Here is a 22,596-nt window from a genome sequence, read left to right on the forward strand (position 1 = left end):
AGGGACGTGATCGTCCCCCTCTATTCGACATTGTTGAGGCCTCATCTGGAGTACTGTGTCCAGTTTTGGGCCCCACACTACAAGAAGGATGTGGAAAAATTGGAAGGGAGGGCAAAAAAATGATTAGGGGACTGGAACACATGACTTATGAGGAGAGGCTGAGGGAACTGGGATTGTTTAGTCTGCAGAAGAGAAGAATGAGGGGGGATTTGATAGCTGCTTTCAACTACCTGAGAGGTGGTTCCAGAGAGGATGGTTCTAGACTATTTTCAGTGGTGGAAGAGGACAGGACAAGGAGTAATGGTCTCAAGTTGCAGTGGGGGAGGTTTAGGTTGGATATTAGGAAAAACTTTTTCACTAGGAGGGTGGTGAAACACTGGAATGCGTTACCTAGGGAGGTGGTGGAATCTCCTTCCTTATTAGTTTTTAAGGTCAGGCTTGACAAAGCCCTGGCTGGGATGATTTAATTGGGGATTGGTCCTGCTTTTGAGCAGGGGGTTGGACTAGATGACCTCCTGAGGTCCCTTCCAACCCTGATATTCTATGATTCTATGACTCCTCACTGTCAGTTTGTAGCTTAAGGAGCAACTTGACTGAAATTCGTGACGTGCTGGCGAGACCCATCAGCATATTCCTCAGCAGTTTGGGATCCATTCCCGCAGACCGAAAGGGAAGACAGAGCGCGCAGTACAAGAAATGTTGAAAGATGGCACCAATTGTGGATGGAAGCACAGGGATTGCTGGGATGCGAAGTGATGCATCACGGGGCATTGGGTCAGCACCCAGAATGCCCCCCCCCGTGCCCCTTTCCCACAAGCCACAGCTCAGAATGGTAAGAGGTGCTCTGTGTTATACTGCCCATAATGCACCGCTCCCAATGCTGCTGCAAGTGCCGCAAATGTGGCCACGCCAGTGCGCTTGCAACTGACAATGTGAACATACTGCAGCGCTTTCCCTGCTGTGGTCTCCGAGGGCTGGTTTAACTCACAGTGCTCTACATCTGAAAGTGTAGCCATGCCCTTAATGTCACAGCTAAAAACATGATTGAACAGATAGTTTAGCATATGTAGTTAGCACATAATCTAAGGGATCATTCACCTTCACCTTGGATGGTTCCTTGAATATGCGCTAACTACTTATGCTAAACTATCTGTTCAATCTTGCTTTTAGCTGTGTCTGAGTACCTTTCTCAGACCTGAGGAAGAGCTCTGTGTACCCCAAAGCTTGTCAGTAGAAGCTGGTCCAATAAAAGATATTATCTTACCCACCTCGTCTCACAAAAAGGGAGACATTATTCTGTCTTCTCATTGTGTTTTCTGAAGTATAGAGGAATAAAGCTTCAACAAAACTGGCAGTGATCCAGAAAGAGAAGAAGGGGAGAGGTAATGGGATAGTTGGATATTTCCTCTCCTTTGCTTACCTCCATAAATTGGAATGAATCAAAATTGGGTCACTGATATTTCATAGGATGGCATAAGAAAGGAATGAGAGAGACTATATAGCAAAGAGAAAAGGAGTACTTGTGGCACCTTAGAGACTAACAAATTTATCTGAGCATAAGCTTTGGTGAGCTACAGCTCACTTCATCAGATGCATTCAGTGGAAAATACAGTGGGGAGATTTATATACATAGAGAACATGAAACAATGGGTGTTACCATACACACTGTAAGGAGAGTGATCAGGTAAGGTGAGCTATTACCAGCACGAGAGCGGGGGTGGGGGGAAACCTTTTGTAGTGATAATCAAGGTGGGCCATTTCCAGCAGTTGACGAGAACGTCTGAGGAACAGCGGGGGTGGGGGTGGGGGGGTGGAATAAACAAGGGGAAATAGTTTTACTTTGTGTAATAACTTATCTACTCCCAGTCTCTATTCAAGCCTAAGTTAATTGTATCCAGTTTGCAAATTAATTCCAATTCAGCAGTCTCTCGCTGGAGTCTGTTTTTGAAGTTTTTTTGTTGAAGATTTGCAACTTTTAGATCTGTAATTGAGTGACCAAAGAGATTGAAGTGTTCTCCAACTGGTTTTTGAATGTTCTAATTCTTGACGTCTGATTTGTGTCCATTTATTCTTTTACATAGAGACTGTCCAGTTTGACCAATGTATATGGCAGAGGGGCACTGCTGGCACATGATGGCATATATCACATTGGTAGATGTGCAGGGGAACGAGCCTCTGATAGTGTGGCTGATATGATTAGGCCCTATGATGGTGTCCCATGAATAGATATGTGGCAAATATCTCCATGATTATTTCACTGTCTACCTGAGGGCTTCTGTCAGCACCCCCGCTTTTCCATTTTTGTCTCCAGCCGACCTGTGACTTTCCATGTCATGAAGTTGATGCTGTGACTTTACCATCCCCACCCCCCTTGAATGAGGGTTTAGGTGGGTTATAAGGGAGTGATGAGTAGGCTCCTTGCTGTACCAGCCATAGGCGCCTCCAACATGCCCTGTTCCACTCCTTTAATAAACACCTCCTTTAAATCCTTCACCAAACCATGTATCTGATCACTGTATACCCTCCCTGTGGAGTACCTGCACTGGACATCCACCACAAAGAGGCTCCAGCAATTGGTTTAGCTGCTTCTTCGTGCCCTGCCCCTATATACCCAACTGGGTTCTCAGACATCTCCTAATGCTCCCTTTAATATCAGCCAAAAACGTGTCTGTGCCCAAGTCTGACAGGTGAATCCCATCGTCCCTGTATACTAATGGTGCCCCATATGCTGAATCAGGATGTGAAGTTACCCGACTCCCCTGTGACCTCTATGAATTTGATCACCTCCCTGCTCATGTACCTCCTAGCCTTGTTAACTGGGGGGCAGGCGGTGCTTCATTGCTCCCTGCCATACTCTGCATTGCAGCGTGTCCAATCATATCATTTTTACTCTTGGAAAAAATTCCAGGATCTGCCTCAAGTCCCTCTTAGCAATAAGCACTGAGGCTACCCCTTTTCACGTTTCCAAATAATTTCCCCCAAAGTACATCTGGTGCCCACTGTCAGGCCCCCAGAGTGTACACAAATGGCATCAGCTGGTCCCATATCATGCCCCTACTTCTGTGCCAGCTCAGGATTGCTTCCTCACTGAGCCTCAGCTGTGAACCCTCAGACAACTTGGATGCCGCCTATGTGACCAGTAAACAATGCTGTGCCCACATATCCACGCCACTGTCTGTGGCTCGTCCTCCCACATCTGCAATGAAAATATAATGTAAAATTAGCAATGACTCCCCGTCTGGGGTCTCACATACATTCTGTATGCTTCCAAATGCCAACACCCAATTGCTTGAAGAGTCCTAGCCCCCATAGCCAGCTAGGCCACTGCAGTTGCCGCAAGACCGGGGGAAAAGAGCAAGACCAGTGGGAGAAACCCCCTTATCCACTCCTTTCTCCTCTGGACCCTGGGGGATGCGTCAGCATCACCACACTAATCTGCTCTGCTTCTGCAGAAGAGTCTGTGTGTCTCCAGCTCCCTTTAAAGCGGTTTACCCCTTCCCTCAGGAAGCCAGACAATGACCCCACACCCCACCCCCAACTTAAGGTGTGGTGCTGTCATAACCCTGGACCACCTGTTTGCCAGTTTAGGACAACAGGACTGATGATGTATTATAAAACTTAATTAAATTAGGCCCCAGTTCAACAAAGCAAATAAGCACATGCTCAAGTCCAACCCTGTTCAGCAGAGCACTTAAGCACATGCTTAACTCTAAGCATGTGTTTAAATCTCATTGATTTGAATAAGATTTAAGCATGTGCTTTAAAAAGTTTTGCTGAACTGGGGTGTTACAGCTGTAAGGTTATTACTTCCTTGGATTTTTATAATGGTAGGTGAACACACTGTAAATAATATGCTATCAAAAGGAGAGTGAGAAGAGTAGTAGCTTTAGTTAGTCTGGTGAATATTTCTTTTCTACAGGATAAAAGCATTACATCTTCCCGTCTCTCCTGGCAGCATAATAGTTAATAATTTTAATATTACTTTTTGCACAGAACTGTTCATATTTTATAAACAAACTACAACAAGTTTGTCTGTTGGCAGCATATGTTGTTGAGCTAATCTTTTATGGGATGTTTTTCAAGACTTGTGTCAGCCAGCTTGTTAAAGAGAGTTGAAGCACTGGATAATATTTCTTTTTAAAAAACGTTTGCTACTTTGGGAATTTTTTGTAAAGAATTTATCAGCTTTTCTGCTTGTTTTTATACTTAAATTTCACATGCTATAATCAGCAAAGTGATTCATTGAGCATGTAAGGTGAATGTTATTAACTTTTTACCAGATTATTTGAGACACTGGGATGTGATACGTGGCACATGGAGTTCAAGCCAACTTTCCATTTACTGCAGAGCTTTTCCATATGTTTCCTGTTAGCAGCTTCATTCCCAAACCTCAAGTCTCCCCAGAAAGGAAAAAAACCAAGAGTTTTTAAGTCTTTCCGAAGAAAACAAATGTCAAAAAATGGTGTGTGCTGATTATGCCTTCATTCATTTCAAGTAATCATTACTTTTATTGTCATACATTTTTTAAAGTTATAACAAGGGAAGCACTACATAACTGTATGTAAAAATTGGCACACACCTATGTCTGTTTTCTTTTCCCAATTGTGATGTGCTTTATATTTGTATCTCTCTCTAAATGCTACACTGTATTTTAATTTAAAATAAAATGTCATTCTTCAGTCTGTAAAACAGTGAGCAAGGCTGAAAAAATCTAAAATAAAGACACTGTAACTATTTCAATGTGAAATTCCTACAACTCTTCAGTTAAAACTTTTGATCAGAATTCATGCTTCTGTTACAAAAGGGGGTTTCTTCCTACTTCTTTTTGAAAGGACAAACTATAAGGATAACATTTATGTAAATCATGGACAAGTTCAAACATGTTCAGAAACTTTGGAAAGGAAGAAAGAAGATTAGGAAAAATAAGGACAAATGGTCATGGCTCAAAACTTGTAAGTGAATACAGGATGTCGAGACTCCCACTGTTCAGTTTTAGTTTTATGGCCCACCTTCCCTTAGACATTTAAAATAGCTTTTACTAATGCCAATCAGCCAATAGTACCCACAGCTTCTGTTAAGAAAATTAAGTAAGCTACTTGGATATTGCTTCCAATCAGGTGAAATGTAGAAGGGAGGGAGTCCAGCTCTCTTGCATAGTTTTTATAGTTTAAATTTAGAACAGTTGCAAAATTATTTAGTACAATATTAGGTATGCCTTTTAAGACTGAAGCGGAAGATCTATTTAATAATTTAGTAGACATCAGAAGATATCACTGTTACCTTAGATTTTAATTAAATATGAAATATTCACAGACTCCTAGATTGTAGTAGGGTCAAAAAATCCACTCGAATCATCAAATCTGACCTAGGTCAGACTATTGCTAGATAATTGCTGGTATTGTTCACACTGAATAACATTTGTTTGTAGTATTTAACTACTGAATATCAAATGAAGCTGGTTTGTTTAATTCAATGGCACATATCTGAAAAGTAATTTATCACTTTCTGACAGGTTTCAGAGTAACAGCCGTGTTAGTCTGTATTCGCAAAAAGAAAAGGAGTACTTGTGGCACCTTAGAGACTAACCAATTTATTTGAGCATGAGCTTTCGTGAGCTACAGATCACTTTCTGTATGTGTGGATGGGAGAAGTTTCTTCTTAGGAGCTATGTGGCAGATCTGAACTTTTTTTTTAATGAAACATGTTTGTGGAAAATACTTTTTAACTGATTAGTTTAAGGGAGAATGAATATAGACAAAACAGTAGTAGTTTACAGCAGTGTTTTCCAAAATCCAAAAGCTGAACAACCTTTATGAAACCAATCTCACCCATCTTTAGGAACTGTTAGAAGTCTGAACATCTTAATTTTAGGTCTTCCAGTCCCCTGGGTAGTCCTTGGCATCTGCCATGCTTTGGGAAATGTTGGTGTATATCTTAATAATATGTACTTCCTCCACTTTTTGAGGCAATATTTTGAACTTTTTGAGGCAATGGTTGCATGTAGAGTACATATACTATCTACTGCATGCCCCTCTAGCATGGTTTCACAGTAGCAGCCGTGTTAGTCTGTATTCGCAAAAAGAAAAGGAGTACTCGTGGCATCTTAGAGACTAACCATGTATACCCTCTAGCATGGGTATAAATAGGAGTGTAGACAATGAGGCACTGTGTAGGCAAGTAAAGACACACTGAAATCTTAGGGTGTGTACCCTACATGGCTCTTGACACTCTCAAGCCGTGCCTCCCATGTTTATGCTGCTATTTGTAGTAGTATAGTGTCCTGCTGCTGGAGCCTTTCTCTGCTGCAGGGAAAGGCTCTTCCAAGGGGGAGACAGTGAGGAAAAAGCTCTGGGAGCTCTCCATTGCTGTAGTCTTTCTCCTCCATAGGGAGCTGCGAGAGCCTTTTCCCACTTCAGGGAAAGTGTCTGGCGTGGGGAGCTTATGGGAAATGTTCCAGCTACCACAATGTGGACACAGCCTGCTTGTCACTGCAGCATGTAGCTACACATACTCTACACACCACTGCCAGTGTAGTCAAGTCCTTACATGTTTTGATTAGCAGTTACTTCAGATATCAACAGAACTATTTATCATCTTTGGCACTTGAGTTAGGTCCCATTTAAATAAATTAATGCTGTTGTTTCAGGCTCTCTGTAAACTCAGGCAGACATCTCTGTGTTGGTTACACTTCATATTTTGAAGGTTTTCTTCACAACTAGAATAACTAGACAGTTTTTTAAAATTGAAAGCTGAGACTGAAGAACAAATGAGAGAGTTGTCCTTGCCCCACTTCCCCCCAGCTAGTTTTCATCCCCTTTCTCTCATGCTTTAGGAGGCAGTGGCTTACAATGTGCAAAAGTATTTTCAAATTATCAACAAAACCATCTCTGGTGGATAGGGCTCTGCCATGTACATTTGTGAATACTTTAGGTTGGTCTGACAATTGGGATGATGATTACTGAATGAATATATTGATTAATCTCAATAGGAGTCTGTCTGAAATATAGGCAGGAAGGAGAAGAATGGCCCCAGAGAACCACCTATTAGCAAACACTTAAGAGTGGTTAGGGGACCATGCCAAAACAGATAAGCTTTGAGTATTCTATCTCTGGTCTCCAGCCAGCCTACAGAACTAGTTTGACCAGGAATGGCTTGGACCCTAATACAAAAGGTCAAAAGATCTCTGGCAAGATAAAAAGGGACCCTCTCAAAGAGGGGTGGCAAATGTTTGGGGGGAACAGACTGATACACGACCTCTCTGGGGGTCTGTGAAGAAGTTAGGCTTGCCCAGTTTACCATCAGGAGATGGTAAATCTTTAGTTAAGATGGACATATTTTTTCATATAGGCAGTTATTTTAAAATCCATTTTTTGGTAAGACCTCTGTTCTTACTTCAAAATAAACAAAGCTTTTGTTTTAAGATGGATGTTTTGTCACTATATACCACTGGTCACAGAGTCCCAGAGGGAAGAAACCAGGTGTTCAAATCAGTTGAACCTGCAAAGTTAATAATGGTGGATACACCACAGGTTGCTCTAGCCCATCTTCTTTTCTAAGAGTGGGAGAACTGTGAAATTCTGCCCCAGGATAGATAAAAGACATGAGACTTAACACCTGAGAAAGTGTGCTGTCCTCACAAGGGGACAGAATTGCAGCTTTTCCTGTACAAACCCGTCTGTGAGATAACATGTAGAACCAAGAATATTACTTTTACTTTTGTTGTAATCAGTGGCTAATTGGCTTCATTATCCCTATGTGGCATAGAGCATCGTGTTTCAAAAATCATGTAGTATTCAGCTAAATCGTGCTTTTTTAAACTTAGTTCTTTAGATATAGAGCACCTGTTGCCAAAAAAAAGTTCTCAGGCACTGTATGTAAAATAATATAATTTAAAAACCTGTTATTTTTCCATAATGGATTGTTCCTTTAATACTGAAGTCAGGTACTTATGAGGAATAGAGGGGGTGGTATGGCTGAAGTTGGTCTTAATTTTGAAATGTCTTGATTTTATTTTTTTAATCATAAATTAGTTTTAGTCATAGGAGTTTGGGGTTTAAAACATATAGATTCACTTTGTGTTTGTCCTCCCTTTCAAGATAGATTTGAAATAAATCCTTGTCACTCTATTTAACGCATGTGATTTATACAAATTGAGTGTACAGTCCTTCTCTGGTTGTGTAGGTTATAATCGAGACTTTACAGTATTTTGAAATAGCTTTTTAAAAATGTGTATTGTTTTATTAAAAATGTGTAGTTACTTGATGATTAATAATAATAATACCTAGCTCTTCTATAGCATTTTACATCAATAGAACACAAAGCTCTTTACAAAGGAGGCTGATCAGTATCTGTATCCCCATTTTACTGATCAGGAAACTGAGACACAGAGGCCAAATGACTTCTCAAGGTCACCCAGCAGGCTAATGGCAGAACTGGGAATAGAATCTAGGTCTCCTAAATCCTGGTCCAATACTCTAATGATTAGGCTAAACTGTCAAATGAACTTAAAGCCTTTAAGTGATGTATACTGTTTTGACTGCTACAGTACAGTTGATTGGTTTTTTTTTTTTTTACTGCATTAACTTATTTTTCTTACTCTCTACAGAACTACTGCTTTGCTTGATATACTGGGATAAGGCTGCCATCCTCTGGTGGAATTTTGATAACTGTTGTGCTGTAAGGAATTGTTAAATTCAAAGAAAAAGATCTATAGTCCTTTTATAAGGCTTTTTAGGAACACAGTTGTTTGTAGAAAATGTGTGCTACAAGATAAATTTTATGGAGTTTGGTGAATACGGGACTGAGGAGAACTGATTGTCAGAAATATATTTAAATAAAAGTGTGGGTGGAGGAGAGATTCCTGTGTTTAAACAGATGTCCTGCTGGCAGGGTCCAACAGAAGACCATCAATAAAGATAAGAAGGATTTGCATCATGCATGCGTTGGCTTTTTCACATGTGCTTACATCTGTGAACCAAACATAGGCTGAGAGTGCAGTTTTCTCCCCATGTTTCTGTATCTTTCTGCTTTGCTTTAGATGGGACTAGTCAGGAATTGGTTAGTTTCAAACATTGCTGGTTTTGAGTAGTTCATGGTCTGCATAGTAAGCTGCTAATTAGAAGTGTGATACATAATTTATCTCCTTGGCCCTCCAGGAATTAATACTGGAGGTTTGCAGGAGTTTGGCACTACTGAGTTTTGGGTTTGAGATTCTTCTTATATGTGCAGAGGTAAACAGATTATCATATGTAGGTTTGTAACAGAGTGGGTTAAGTCTGGGTTTAATCGTGAACTCCATTTTTTTTATTGTACCCTTCATGGTGTATTGTGACCACGATTTGGTATCATGTGCTGAACATGCGCTTAAACTTATCCAAGGTTATTACGGTGTATTTCAATCACCATGCCCAGGAGAGGGGTTTGACATCTCATTGAAGTAGGGCTGGGCATTTGACCTGTCCGAAAATAATTGATCAATTGACTGGTCACATATCAGTCAAATATTTTAAAATGTCAAAATGGTTGAATATTTTATAGCAGTAATTTATTAGAAGAGTAACAATAATAACAACAAAGAGTAAGACTTCATGGTCTTCAATAGGCTTTGCCTTATAGAGACTTATGCCTAATTACAAAAATCAGGTTACTTAACTGAGTTATGTTAACTCAGAAATACGTGAAACTTTCTACTAACAATAGGAAACAGAAATTCTGATACTAGTTCATTCAGACCTGTGTTTCATCTAGTCAAGGTACTTAAGAAAAAGTTGCAGACAAACTTGCATAAAACAGATGTGGGATAATCTGCCCTCTACATTATGTCTCCTCCTAATCCCAATAATTACTTAAGTATAAAATAGAAGATTGGTTTACTTCCTGAAGTTTGAGGTTTAATATTGCTTCCACAATTTTTTAACAAAAAGAAAAGGAGTACTTGTGGCACCTTAGAGACTAAGACATTTATTTGAGCATAAGCTTTCGTGAGCTACAGATCACTTCATCGGATATTCCTGTAATCCATGTAAATGTCAATTTTCTAATTAAACTTCCTTGATAAACTTTGGGCCTTCCAGCATCTTCTAGTAATGAGTTCCACATATTAATTATGCTTTATGAGAAAAAAGTATTTCCTTTTATGGGTTTTGAATTTGCCACCTTTGAATTTCTTTGAATGTCCCCTTGTTCTTGTGTTGTGAAACAGGGAGAAAAGAAGCCACTTCAGTGTACCATTCATTATAATATATGGGGCTGGTAGCACCACCTATTATTAAGGCTGCCTAACACATCTCATTATAGGACCCTGGTTTCAGTTGCTTCTAACATTGCAAAATTTTAACTGCTTGGGTTGAAATATCCCATGCTGGGTATCTGCCTCAAGCTGATTTATTTATTTATTCATTCATTCATACATTTATTTATTTATTTATTTATTTTCAGCTAAAACATTCTGCTGTTTCAGATAATGACAATAGGGAAAAAAATCATTGTTTTGCCAGTGTTAGAGTGACCTTTTATTTCAAAAGCTATAGTACTCCCATATTTTGAGCAGGGACTTGAAATTTGATGGATGGGCACCCTTTTAGTCAGGCATGTGCTCTCTGCCATCCCTGTGAAAATCTACTCTGATTTTCCCAAGTTGTGAGCCTTAAAAATCAGAGTTAGTGCATGCTCAGCAAAGACTTTTGTAGAGTTTAACAACTAAAATCTCTGAAGATTCTGTCTTCACTGGACATGCTCCAGCCCAGGGCTGAGCAGAGCTTGCCCTGTATTTGCAGTTCTGGATTGCTGTGGGACGTTCAAGGGCTGGGTCTGGGAACTGGAACTGAAAGCAGGGAAACACTTTCTTCTGTGATATAAATACCTCTTCTGCTGGGCCCAGGCAGCATGGAGGACATAGCTGCCTGATTCTTATCCAGAGGGGACGAGGGACAGGGGAAGTAGATTGGAACAAATAGCCTGGGACTGGAAGCTGGTGTGGGGGATGGAAAATGGGAGTTGGCTTGTGGGGGAGACGGGCTGTGATCTGAGGAGGATAATGAGATCCTATGAACTGGGGGTGCAGGGAGACTGAGATTTGATGAGGAGCTGGGGGTTGGAAATGAGGGCTGCCTCGGCAAAGTGACAGGAACTTGGAACCAGTGGAGCAAGGGGGAATGGAGTTGGAAAGGAGCAGGGTGAAGAAGAAAAAACAGTGGAGGTGAGAACTGGGATTTTCTGGGCAAGGAGACTGGGATGAGGATCCAGGAGTAAGGAAGAGAGAGAACTCTCTGACAGAGGCAAGTTGGAGGGGATTGGTCAGAAGAGGTCAAGCTGCGGGGGAGCAGGGAATTAGGCAGAAAAGTCTGTGCCTACTAACCACACCCTCCCTCCATAACCTAGAATGGAACCCAAGATTCCTGAATTTCACACTTCCTCTGCTGAGAGATATTATATGTGTAACCCACATGGAAAGTGTCTCATCGCACTTTAGTGCTGATCCACATAGAAGATGACAACATAGCACTATCAGTTACTTAGGGAGCTCAAGTGGCAGCAGTCCACGAGGATGAACCATGTGGGTGTCAATATGATGCCACATGATGGAATTTGGTTTTTTTAGTTTGCTTTTTTAACAGCCTAGGAAATTGCACACAAAAGCTATGTTGAAAGAACATTATTAAAGTTGCAAAGTCAAACTTTCAATGTTAGGAAATGCTAGAATTAAAGTTGTCTGTGCAACCTTAATACAGTCCCTTTATGTGTATGCATTATGATACAAATGTTTAATTACCTAATCACATGCTATTTTTTAAATTTAAGTCTTTTGTTATGTGCCTGATGCATTTGGTGAAATTCTGCTGCCTGGGTTTTGCAGGTCAGACTAAATTGATCATAATGGTCAAATGTCTTTGTCAGAGTTCCCTCCCCACTCTGAACTCTAGGGTACAGATGTGGGGACCCACATGAAAGACCCCCCCTAAGCTTATTTCTACCAGCTTAGGTTAAAAACTTCCCCAAGGCACAAATCCTTCCTTGTCCTTGGATGGGTACTGCTGCCACCACCAAGTGAGTTAGACAAAGATTCAGGAAAAGGACCACTTGGAGTTCCTGTTTCCCTAAAATATCCCCCGAAGCCCCTTCACCCTCTTTTCTGGGGAGGCTTGAGAATAATCTACCAACCAAATAGGTAAACCAGATTCTTAAAAAACAGAACTTTATTATAAAGAAAAAAAAGTAAAAGAAGCACCTCTGTAAAATCAGGATGGAAGGTAACTTTACAGCATAATCAGATTTAAAACCTAGAGGATTCCCCTCTAGGCAAAACTTCAAAGTTACAAAAAAAGAGGGATAAACCTCCCTCTTAGCACAGGGAAAATTCACAAGCTAAAAACAAACGATAATCTAATGTGCCTTGCCTTATTTACTTACTCTTTTTGCAATATTGAGACTCATTTTAGGATGATTTTATGAGAAGAAGTTTTCTGACCTGATGCTTCTCTGCTTCCCCAGAGAACACACAAAAACAAAGAACACAGAACAAAGCCCCCCACCTCCTGGATTTGAATGTATCTTCTTTCCCCATTGGTCCTTTTGGTCAGGTGCCAGCCAGGTAATTTGAGCTTCTTAACCCCTTACAAGTAAGGAGGAATTCTACGCTACCCTTAGCTGTATGGTGATGACAGTCTTAAGCACCATCACCTTGTGGTAGTTGGAAAGAGAATAATATACATAAGAGATCAGTCCCACCTAAACTCTTAGCTACTTGTTATCTTTCACACTTGTATCTTAAATAGTTATCATTCCTGTAAGTCCTTTATATGAGTAGCCTTAGTTGTGTTCATGTAGGAAGGGTTGATGAAATCACTAAACCTCTGGTGGCCCCTAATAGGAGAGAGCTAAGGGGAAGGAAGGAGAAGGCCTGATTTCTCCTCCTGCTTCTGCCACTCTGCCCCCGCTCCAGTTCCTTATTTCTGCCCTTATCCCTACCAACACTGGCTCCTTCAAAGCATCTCTTAAAGGCGATGAGTTGGCTATTCCCGTACTCCTCATAGCACTTGACTGGTTTGTCACTCATGGAAAACAGCATTTTTACTTGGAGCAGAGTGCACAACAGCTGGGAGTGGTGTGGAAAGGCTAAGTGCTGAAACAGCACCTACAAATCCTTTGTCAGCACTACACCTAACAGCACCCACCAATTTCACCACTCTCAACAGCTGCTGCCACTTCTACTATCCCAAGCCCAACAGGACCTACTGCCAGAAATTCCTACCCATTACTTTTCGCTGAAAACTAGCCAGAGTTTCTTGTTTTGACTCATATTCCACAAACTTTTCTGATCTAAGAAATTGTGCTGAGTGGAGAATGTTTAGAAGACTTTATCTAAAGACTTTTAGAGAACATAGTGAATAATCTTTTAGAATATCATCTCAGAGAAAAAAGTAAGAGGAAGAGGGCAGTTGAATTTCCTTGCAGTATTGTTTGCATACAGTACCTCTCTTCATCACTTTCCACTAGAACTTCAAATAAAGAAAACACATAACTTGGTGATTTAGTAAAAGAAAATGTAGTATTAAATTATCTTCAGTGTGTGCAGAACTGGAACAAAGACTAATACAAGGAAAGCCTAAAAAGTACTATAAGAGTTTACTTTGAGATACCTTCAGAAATTATACCTATCAATGTTTATAATTGTGTACTGGGAGTATGTTGCAAAAATAGTACTTAAAAAAATAATAAACTAAGTGGTAAGTGTTGTTGTATATGTTATCAATATTCCACTAAGACAGGAATAAAATAACTTGGGTTCAATCCAACATTTTTATTAAAAGACTTGCATTTCAGAGTAATCTTTAAGTTCATTTAATTTATGATGAATATGAGTAACAAATATACACTAAATAGATATATAAAATATCCATTTTATACAGTACTGTCGGTATTGCATATTCTGCATGTTATCCAACATAAGCGGTTATGTCAATTACATTTACATTATACACTGCGTATATTCAGCAATGTTGGAGTACTTTTAGATCATTAATTATTATTAATGTCATAAAATGTAAAAGAATCATATTGAAAATAAAGAACATGATTACAGTTTATATATATAAAATGTTACTATTTTTGTGCTTCCCTACAGAGATTTTAATAACAGCTCCTAATAAGCTTGAAGCATATGGTAAATTTTGAATGCTGCCTTTTAGTATTCAGAAAGCATACAGTTATGTTGGTAGCAAAACACTGATAGACATTTTATGGTTAAGAGTTGCAAGAATAAATACTAAAAAGTTAGGAGTTTTAAGGTCTTAATTCTCAGGTATCAAACCCAGATTGATTTCACTAAAAAAACTAAATATAATCTGGTTTAGTGACATTAGAAGAACTAAACCAACATCAGATTTGAAATACCATACCTTTTTAATTGCTCTTAGCCAATTAATTTTACCAGTGAAAAATCTGACACACTATATCTGATATATTTTGTTTGCAATTTTTTATGCATTCTATATACACTTTTTAAAATAAAATATTTTCAGTACTGAAAAAGTCATTATAGAAATTTTTTTTTTTAACTTAATGCTTTTCATTGCTTCTGTATTGGGCAAAAAAACAAACTGAGTAGATTTAAGTAAACAATTTAAAATCTGTAATAGGAAACATCAAAGTACAGTTTCCAGTTCTGTTTCCAAGAGTCCTCCTTTCCTTGAAAATCAAGGTTATTGCATAATTTACTCAAAAACATAAGTTTAACATTATAAAATAAAACAAAGGACTGCTATGGTATATTGTGTTTCTAATTTACAATCTCTAAATTAGTGTAGATATTTTGTAAACTGGTTAAAGGGTGTAAAATTGCCCCTTTACAGCAGGTTTCAAGTATTGTAAAACCAGCAATATAACATGTCTATTTAAAGATAGTTTTGGAATGTGCAAACTTCTGTGTCACTGTCAGTAATTCCCAAGCTGCACGCTATTTCTGCCTAAAATACAACGGAACGTTGCAGGTTGAACTTCCCAGTATTTCACAGGGTTGTTGAATAAGCTAATGCCACTGTATAATGTCTTCTTCGTGCTTCCTCCTGTTGGACAGAAATCATTTACTCCCACTTTTGCAATATTATTAGAGTGAAGGAAGACAACCTGTAGGAATAAGAAAAAGAAAAATATGTGATAACATCTAGTAGGTAAAGTGGGGGAAAAACATGCTGATGCAGTCACTGACAAAAAAATTATGATTTGGATTTTCTGTAGAGCAGTTGGATGTACACCCCTATAACAGGGATGGCCAACCTGAGTCTGACAAGGAGCCAGAATTTACCATTGTACATTGCCAAAGAGCCACACTAATATGTCAGCAGCCCCCCATCAGCACTTCCCGCTCCCTCCCCGCACCTCCCAATCAGCTGTTTCATGCCTTGCAGGAGGCTCTGAGGGGGAGGGAGCAGGAGGAGTGAGGACATGGCAGGCTCAAGGGAGGGCGCGGAAAGGGGTGGAGTGGGAGCAGGGCCTGTGGCAGAGCCAGGGGTTGAGCAGCGAGCACCCCCTGACACACTGGAAAGTTGGCGCCTTTAGCTCCAGCTCCGGAGTCTGTGCCTATACAAGGAGCCGCATATTAACTTCTGAAGAGCTGCGTGTGGCTCTGGAGCCACAGGTTGGCCACCCCTGCCCTATAATATCAAGAGTTGAAAGTCAGATGGTAATAGGTCACTAGAAGGGGATTTTTCCATTGTTTTGCAAAATTGTCAGATTTAATTTATTATCCTGTTATCACAGTGCTTTGACTATATGCGTAACATACCAATATACCCTTTCCTTTAACATGTGCATTCACTCGTGTGTGTATTGTATTAACTGTAAACAGTGTAGAGACTTAGGCCAGGTCTACACTAGCAAAAGTATAGCTATATCAGCAAACCCTCTTAATATAAACACAGCTTATACTGGCAAATAAGTGTGTTTGATGGAATAGCTTATGCCAGCTCAGCAAAAGAAATAAGAAATTCCAGTAAAACCACTTCTATGCTGGTATAACTGGATCTACAATCGGGCTTTTGCCAGTATAGTAATGTCACAAAAAACACCACCTCTCCCATAGTTTCTAGTGTAGACCTGGCCTTAGGCCTAAATTTGTTTCTCACAATACTAGCTTGAGTAGCTAGCCTGGTCCTGAAGAATTTCACAGGAGTAAGTTGAAGGTAGCCTTGCCCCCGCAGGACTGAAGTTATTTAAAACACACTACTTGAACTGAAAGGCCTTAAGCGAACTCTGTTATACTAGCATTCCCTAAACGCATCTCCCCAAGCTCTGCGCTCTGTGCCAAGGTGTACATCAGCTGAATAGTTGATCCACATGTACCTCTCCATCTAAACCTCCTAGGCAGTGAAAGTACTTTGGAAATTTTACTTGTATTGGGAAACTCCATATTCATGGAGGTGAGAGCATTTGTTTTGACATTTCTGAAACAAAATGTTTGGTTTTTTTCAGTTTGAAATATCTTTCTGTTTCAAATTTCCTTTGTTTTTTTTAATAAAAACCATAAAAATGTTCAAAATGAAAATATTTCATTTTGAAATGTCAGTATAAAAGTTTTGTTTGACCTAAAATTATTTTTTTGACTTTTCAATTCACCAGAAATTGTGAAAAGTTTTGGTTTTGGTTCAACTTGAAACTATTTTTTTCTTGGCTTTTCAGAATTGCCAGCAAACCAAAAAAATTATTTATATAGATCTGTATGAGCTTGTCTACGTGGTGAGTTATTCTGCAATAAGAAAAGGAGGACTTGTAGCTCCTTAGAGACTAACAAATTTATTTGAGCATGAGCTTCAGCTCACTTCATCGGATACTTTTCTTTTTGCGGATACAGACTAACACGACAGCTACTCTGTATTCTGGAATAGTTATTCCTGATTAACTATTTCCTATTAATTGCCTGTGTGGATACTCTTGTTCCAGAATAAAAGTGGCTTATTTCAAATTAGCATAAAAGAGGGTTAAGTTAATTCAAAATACGGAACTCTTATTTCAGGATAAGAATATCCACACAGGGAGTTAATCAGGAATAGCTATTCCACTATAAATTCACACCCTACCTTAATCTAAATGAACTTCTCATTTTAATACCATGAAAGCTCAAACATTTCAGATAGTCTTCATTATTTGAGCAACATATAGTGCATGAGAGAGGTTCATGAAATTTTCTACAGTGCTTTGCTGCATTAAGGAACAACAAATCCAACTCAGCAATATAACTATAGTGTCATCTAATGTGCCACTTAGATGCCAGCATTTATAGGATGGCAAAATGGTTAATATAGAGTGAAGATGTGCAGCTTCTCTTAATGTAACATATTTGGGCATATGCATGTGTTACATTTTCCTTAAAAAGTAAGCTTTTATTCACAGTAGATAAAAATAAATTTATCTTACTAGAGCTAATATTGTATTAATTTCAGCAACATCTGCCGTTTTATTAACTAACACTTAAAAATGCATAGCTTGTATATACATTAGAGAGCATAATCTTAAGCAACATGTTCTAAAATGGTATTCATAATTGTATTATGAAGTGAGCTGTAGCTCACGAAAGCTCATGCTCAAATAAATTGGTTAGTCTCTAAGGTGCCACAAGTACTCCTTTTCTTTTTGCGAATACAGACTAACACGGCTGTTCCTCTGAAACCTGTATTATAGTGATGATTTAATAAAACAGGAAATATATGTCAGTATTCATGGACAAAAAATCAGGATAGATAAAAATTGATTTAATTTAAAGAGCAGATTTTTTATTTGAATTTAAATTAATTTTTCTTTAAAAACTCTTTAAAATTAAATTTTATTTTATGACAGCCTACGTACATGCTTGCTACCAAAGTTTTACAGAAAGTCAAATGACTGAATTGGGGAAAGTCACTGACTAAGCACCTGGAACCAGAGTTTAAGTGTTCAGTCAGCTTTTGAGTGCTGTTTAGCCTCTTTTGCATATGGAAAGAGAATATTTTCTTCATTCCAGTTTATTCGACTAGTTCATTTCAGCAACTAGTTCATTCAAAGTTAAGAAACTGATTCAGAACTGAAAATGCAGGATAGCTTATTTTCCTCTTCCAATCTAAGAATAAAAACTAGATGTGAGTGGATGAGATCTATTGGTTGCAAATCAGCATATTTTAATTGTTGTCAATCAATTAGGTTAAACCTTTCCTCAGAAAAAGAAAAAATGATTAAAATTGGTGATTTAAGTTCCTTTGATTTAAATCAATCTACCCTGCAAAAAACTTTAACACACAGTTAACCTTGTTCCTTTCCAGAACATTTAGTACAGTGACACTCAAAATTTTGAAAACCAGGAAATGAAGAGTTAATCTGGCTAACTGATGGGTCTCAAAAAGTGTATTTGTAAACTGGGAATCATCATGTAATCATTTGTAAACTGGGAATGCATGTGTTTTCTAGATGGGTCCCAAAGGGATTGGTTCTTGGCCTTACTCTATTTAACATTTTAATTAATGACCTGGAAGAAAACAAAATCGTCAGTGATATAGTTGGCAAATTACACAAGAACTGGGAGAGTGGTAAATAATGAAGAGGACAAGTGAATGATACAGAATAATCTGGATCACCTGGTAAACTAGGTGCAAGCAAACAGTATGTGTTTTAATATTTTAATTGTTGTCAATTAAACCTTAATTAATTAATTAAGGTTAAACCTTTCCTCAGAAAAAGAAAAAATGATTAAAATTGGTGATTTAAGTTCCTTTGATTTAAATCAATCTACCCTGCAAAAAACTTTAACACACAGTTAACCTTGTTCCTTTCCAGAACATTTAGTACAGTGACATCTAGGAACAAAGAATGAAGGCCATGCTTAGACAATGGTGGACTCTATCCTGGGAAACAATGACTCCGGAAAAGATTTGGGGTTCATGGTAGGTAATCAGCTGAATATAAGCTCTCTGAATATAAGCTGGATTACTGTGTCCAGTTGTGGTGTCCTCAATTCAAGGATCCAGAGTAGCAGCCGTATTAGTCTGTATTCGCAAAAAGAAATCCGATGAAATGAGTTGTAGCTCACGAAAGCTTATGCTCAAATAAATTTGTTAGTCTCTAAGGTGCCACAAGTACTCCTTTTCTTTTTGTCAATTCAAGGATGTTGATAAATTGAGGAGGGTTCAGAGAAGAGCCCAGGAGCATGATTAAAGGATTAGAAAACACGTTTTAAAGTGATAAACTCAAGGAGCTCAATATACTTAGTAGGGTTGTCAAGCGATTAAAAAAATTAGTCATGATTAATCACTCAATTTTAAAAATTAGTTTTGTGATTAATCGCACTGTTAAACAATAACAGAATACCATTTATTTAAATATTTGTGGATGTTTTCTACATTTTCAAATATATTGATTTCAATTACAACACAGAATACAAAGTGTACAGTGCTCACTTTATATTTATTTTTGATTACAAGTATTTGCATTGTAAAAAAACAAAACAAATAGCATTTTTCAATTCACCAAATACAAGTACTGTAAGGCAATCTCTTTATCATGAAAGTTGAACTCACAAATATAGAATTATGTACAAAGAAAACTGCATTCATTAATAGAACAATATAAAATTTTAGAGCCTGCAAGTCCACTCAGTCCTACTTATTGTTCAGTCCATCACTCAGACAAACAAGGTTGGTTACATTTGCAGGAGATAATGCTGCCTGCTTCTTGTTTACAATGTCACCTTAAAGTGAGAACAGATGTTCTCATGGCACTGTTGTAGCCGGTGTCTCAAGATATTTACATGCCAAATGCACTAAAAATTCGTATGTCCCTTCATGCTTCAACCACCATTCCAGGGGACATGCGTCCATGCTGATGATGGTTCTGCTTGATAATGATCCAAAGCAGAGTAGAACGACAGATGTTCATTTTCATCATCATGAGTCAGATGCCCCCAGCAGACAGTTGATTTTCTTTTCTGGTGGTTCAGGTTCTGTAGTTTCCACAATGGAGTGTTGCTCTTTTAAGACTTCTGAAAGCATGCTCCACACCTCGTCCCTCTCAGATTTTGGAAGGCACTTCAGATTCTTAAAACTTGTGTCAAGTGCTGTAGCTATCTTTAGAAATCTCACATTGATACCTTCTTTGCGTTTTGTGAAATTTGTAGTGAAAGTGTTCTTAAAATGAACAATATGCTGGGTCATCATCGGAGACTGCTATAACATGAAATAGATGGCAGAGCAGGAGAAATACAATTCTCCCCCAAGGACTTCAGTCACAATTTAATTAATACTTTTTTTTTTAACGAGCTTCATCAGCATGGAAGCATGTCCTCTGGAAGGTGGCCAAAGCATGAAGGGGCATACAAATGTTTAGCATATCTGGCAAGTAAATACCTTGCAATGCCAGCTACAAAAGTGCCATGCAAATGCCTGTTCTCACTTTCTGGTGACATTGTAAATAAGAAGAGGGCAGCATTATCTCCTGTAAATGTAAACAAACTTGTTTGTCTTAGCGATTGGCTGAAAAAGAACTGAGGACTGTGGAATTGTAGGCTCTGAAGTTTTACATTATTTTGTTTTTGAGTACAGTTACGTAAAAAAAATCTACATTTGTAAATTGTACTTTCACAACAAAGAGATTGCACTACAGTTCTTGTATGAGGTGAATTGAAAAATACTATTTCTTTTGTTTATCATTTTTACAGTGTAAATATTTGTAATAAAATAATATACAGTTTGATTTCAATTACAACACAGAATACAATATATATGAAAATGTAGAAAAACATCCAAAATATTTAATAAATTTCAAGTGGTATTCTATTGTTTAACAGTGCAATTAAAACTGTGATTAATCGTGATAAATTTTTTTGATTTAATCGCATGAGTTAACTGCGATTAATCAACAGTCCTAATACTTAGCTTAACAAAAAGAAGAGAAGGTGTAAAGGGGGTCTACAAACCCCATCCTGAGCATAATTGGGGGGTGGGAGGGGGAGCAGTAAAGTCTGTCCTGTTTACAAGCAAGCAGGTTGATCACAACTCCATACAGCTGCCAGAGTGGCATATCATGGAGGCAGGCACTGACAGCTGCAACCAATGGAGGAAACAAGGCCTGCTATAAATGGGAGAGTACAGGGAAGGAAAAGGAGACAGAAAGGCCTGGACAGCAAAGTAGCAACAGCCCTGCACCAGACTTTCCTCCAAGAAATCTGCCAGGAGACTGAAAAGCCAAAAAGTGAAGGACTAACAGGCTTTATGGGAGGTGAGGGTCCAGGAACTGACTTGACTGAGAGCAAACTAAGGAGGGTCAGTCAGGAGAAGCTGACACCCCTCAAGAGATCACCCCAAGAGGTGATGACAGAAGGTTAAGGGATGACTTGATTACAGTCTATACGAACCTACATGGGGAACAGATATTTAATAATGGGATTGTCAATCTAGCTGAGAAAAGTGTAACATGATTCAATGGCTGGAAGCCGAAGCTAAACAAATTAAGACTGGAAATAAGGTGTAAATTTTTAACAATGAGACTAATTAACTATTTGAACAACTTACCAAGGGTCGTAGTGGATCACTGACAATTTTAAAATCAAAGTTGGCTATTATTCTAAAAGATATGTTTTAGGACTTATATTGGGGAAGTTCAATGGTCTGTGTTATACAGGAGATCAGACTAGATGATCACAATAGTCCTTCCTGACCCTGGAATCTAAGAGTCTATGGAAAGGTATTTCAACCTTAAATTTCTTACAACTAGGAAATACAGAGTTGAGATGCACAGAAACAAAACCTTAACTCTGCCCCTATAGGATTGGCAATAGCCATTAGAAATTATCTGCATGCAATCCAGCTGTGAGGTGTTGCTGTTTGAATACTGGAGGATTTAGTTGGAGCAGCTTGGTCGAACTGCCATTATGGTGTATGAGGAGATCTGAGAGGGCCATGGTTCTGAGCGCCCCCCATTTGTGAAATGAAAGAAAAGAGTTGGATATATATCTTGAGGGATCCAGTATTCCTTAATCCAAAATAGAGTTATATAGGTTGTGTTAATAGTGGTACACAGGAGTCTTCATGCCCTGGGGGTTGTCAGCAGTGATGTATGATACGAGAGTGGGCTGTGGGTTTAATGATGGGTAAGTGAAAGTATAGTGTTAGATGGAATCCTGTGGATGAGAGCAAAAGGATTGTACAAAGAGTTCAGGGGGTTGCAGAATATATCATGCTTGGGTATTTTTCTGGGGAGTAGGTTTAGCAAGTGTGTGAGAAACAAATGTAGGTAGCCTTTAAGTACAACTCACTTAAATACAAGTTTTGCCTTAGTAAAACGAAGGCATTATTCTCTGTGCTACCTTTGTCATGTGCTCTACTCTCTGAATTATGTACAGTATCTGAAAAGGCAGAATGTTATTACATGTGTTATGGGCATATTGGATCATTGCTCAAAGAGGGCAGGGTTAAAGTTGTGTTGGCATGTACTTGACCTCTGTATTTCCTGGTTTTCAGAAGTTTAAGTCTGAAATACCTTAACTCTTCATTTCCTGGTTTTCAGAGGGTTGGGTGTCAATAAACTCAACTTTTTGGAAGGGCATGAGATATCACAAGGGAATCTTAACTGTGCATTAAG

At 38.7% G+C, this 22,596-nt stretch overlaps 2 protein-coding genes across 4 annotated transcripts in view; one reads left to right on the forward strand and one right to left on the reverse strand.

The window, feature by feature from the left end:
- CENPP (centromere protein P) overlaps positions 1 to 22,596 on the forward strand; it is a 318,797-nt gene that overhangs the window by 119,371 nt on the left and 176,830 nt on the right. The gene's annotated exons all lie outside the window — the stretch shown is intronic.
- ASPN (asporin) overlaps positions 14,932 to 22,596 on the reverse strand; it is a 30,210-nt gene continuing 22,545 nt past the window's right edge. The window contains exon 7 of the mRNA XM_073352364.1: positions 14,932 to 15,123. Coding sequence (XP_073208465.1) covers positions 14,932 to 15,123 — 192 coding nt within the window. The remainder of the gene's footprint in view (positions 15,124 to 22,596) is intronic.

This window comes from Lepidochelys kempii, chromosome 7 (assembly GCF_965140265.1).
Source record: "Lepidochelys kempii isolate rLepKem1 chromosome 7, rLepKem1.hap2, whole genome shotgun sequence".
Taxonomy (NCBI): Eukaryota; Metazoa; Chordata; order Testudines; family Cheloniidae; genus Lepidochelys; species Lepidochelys kempii.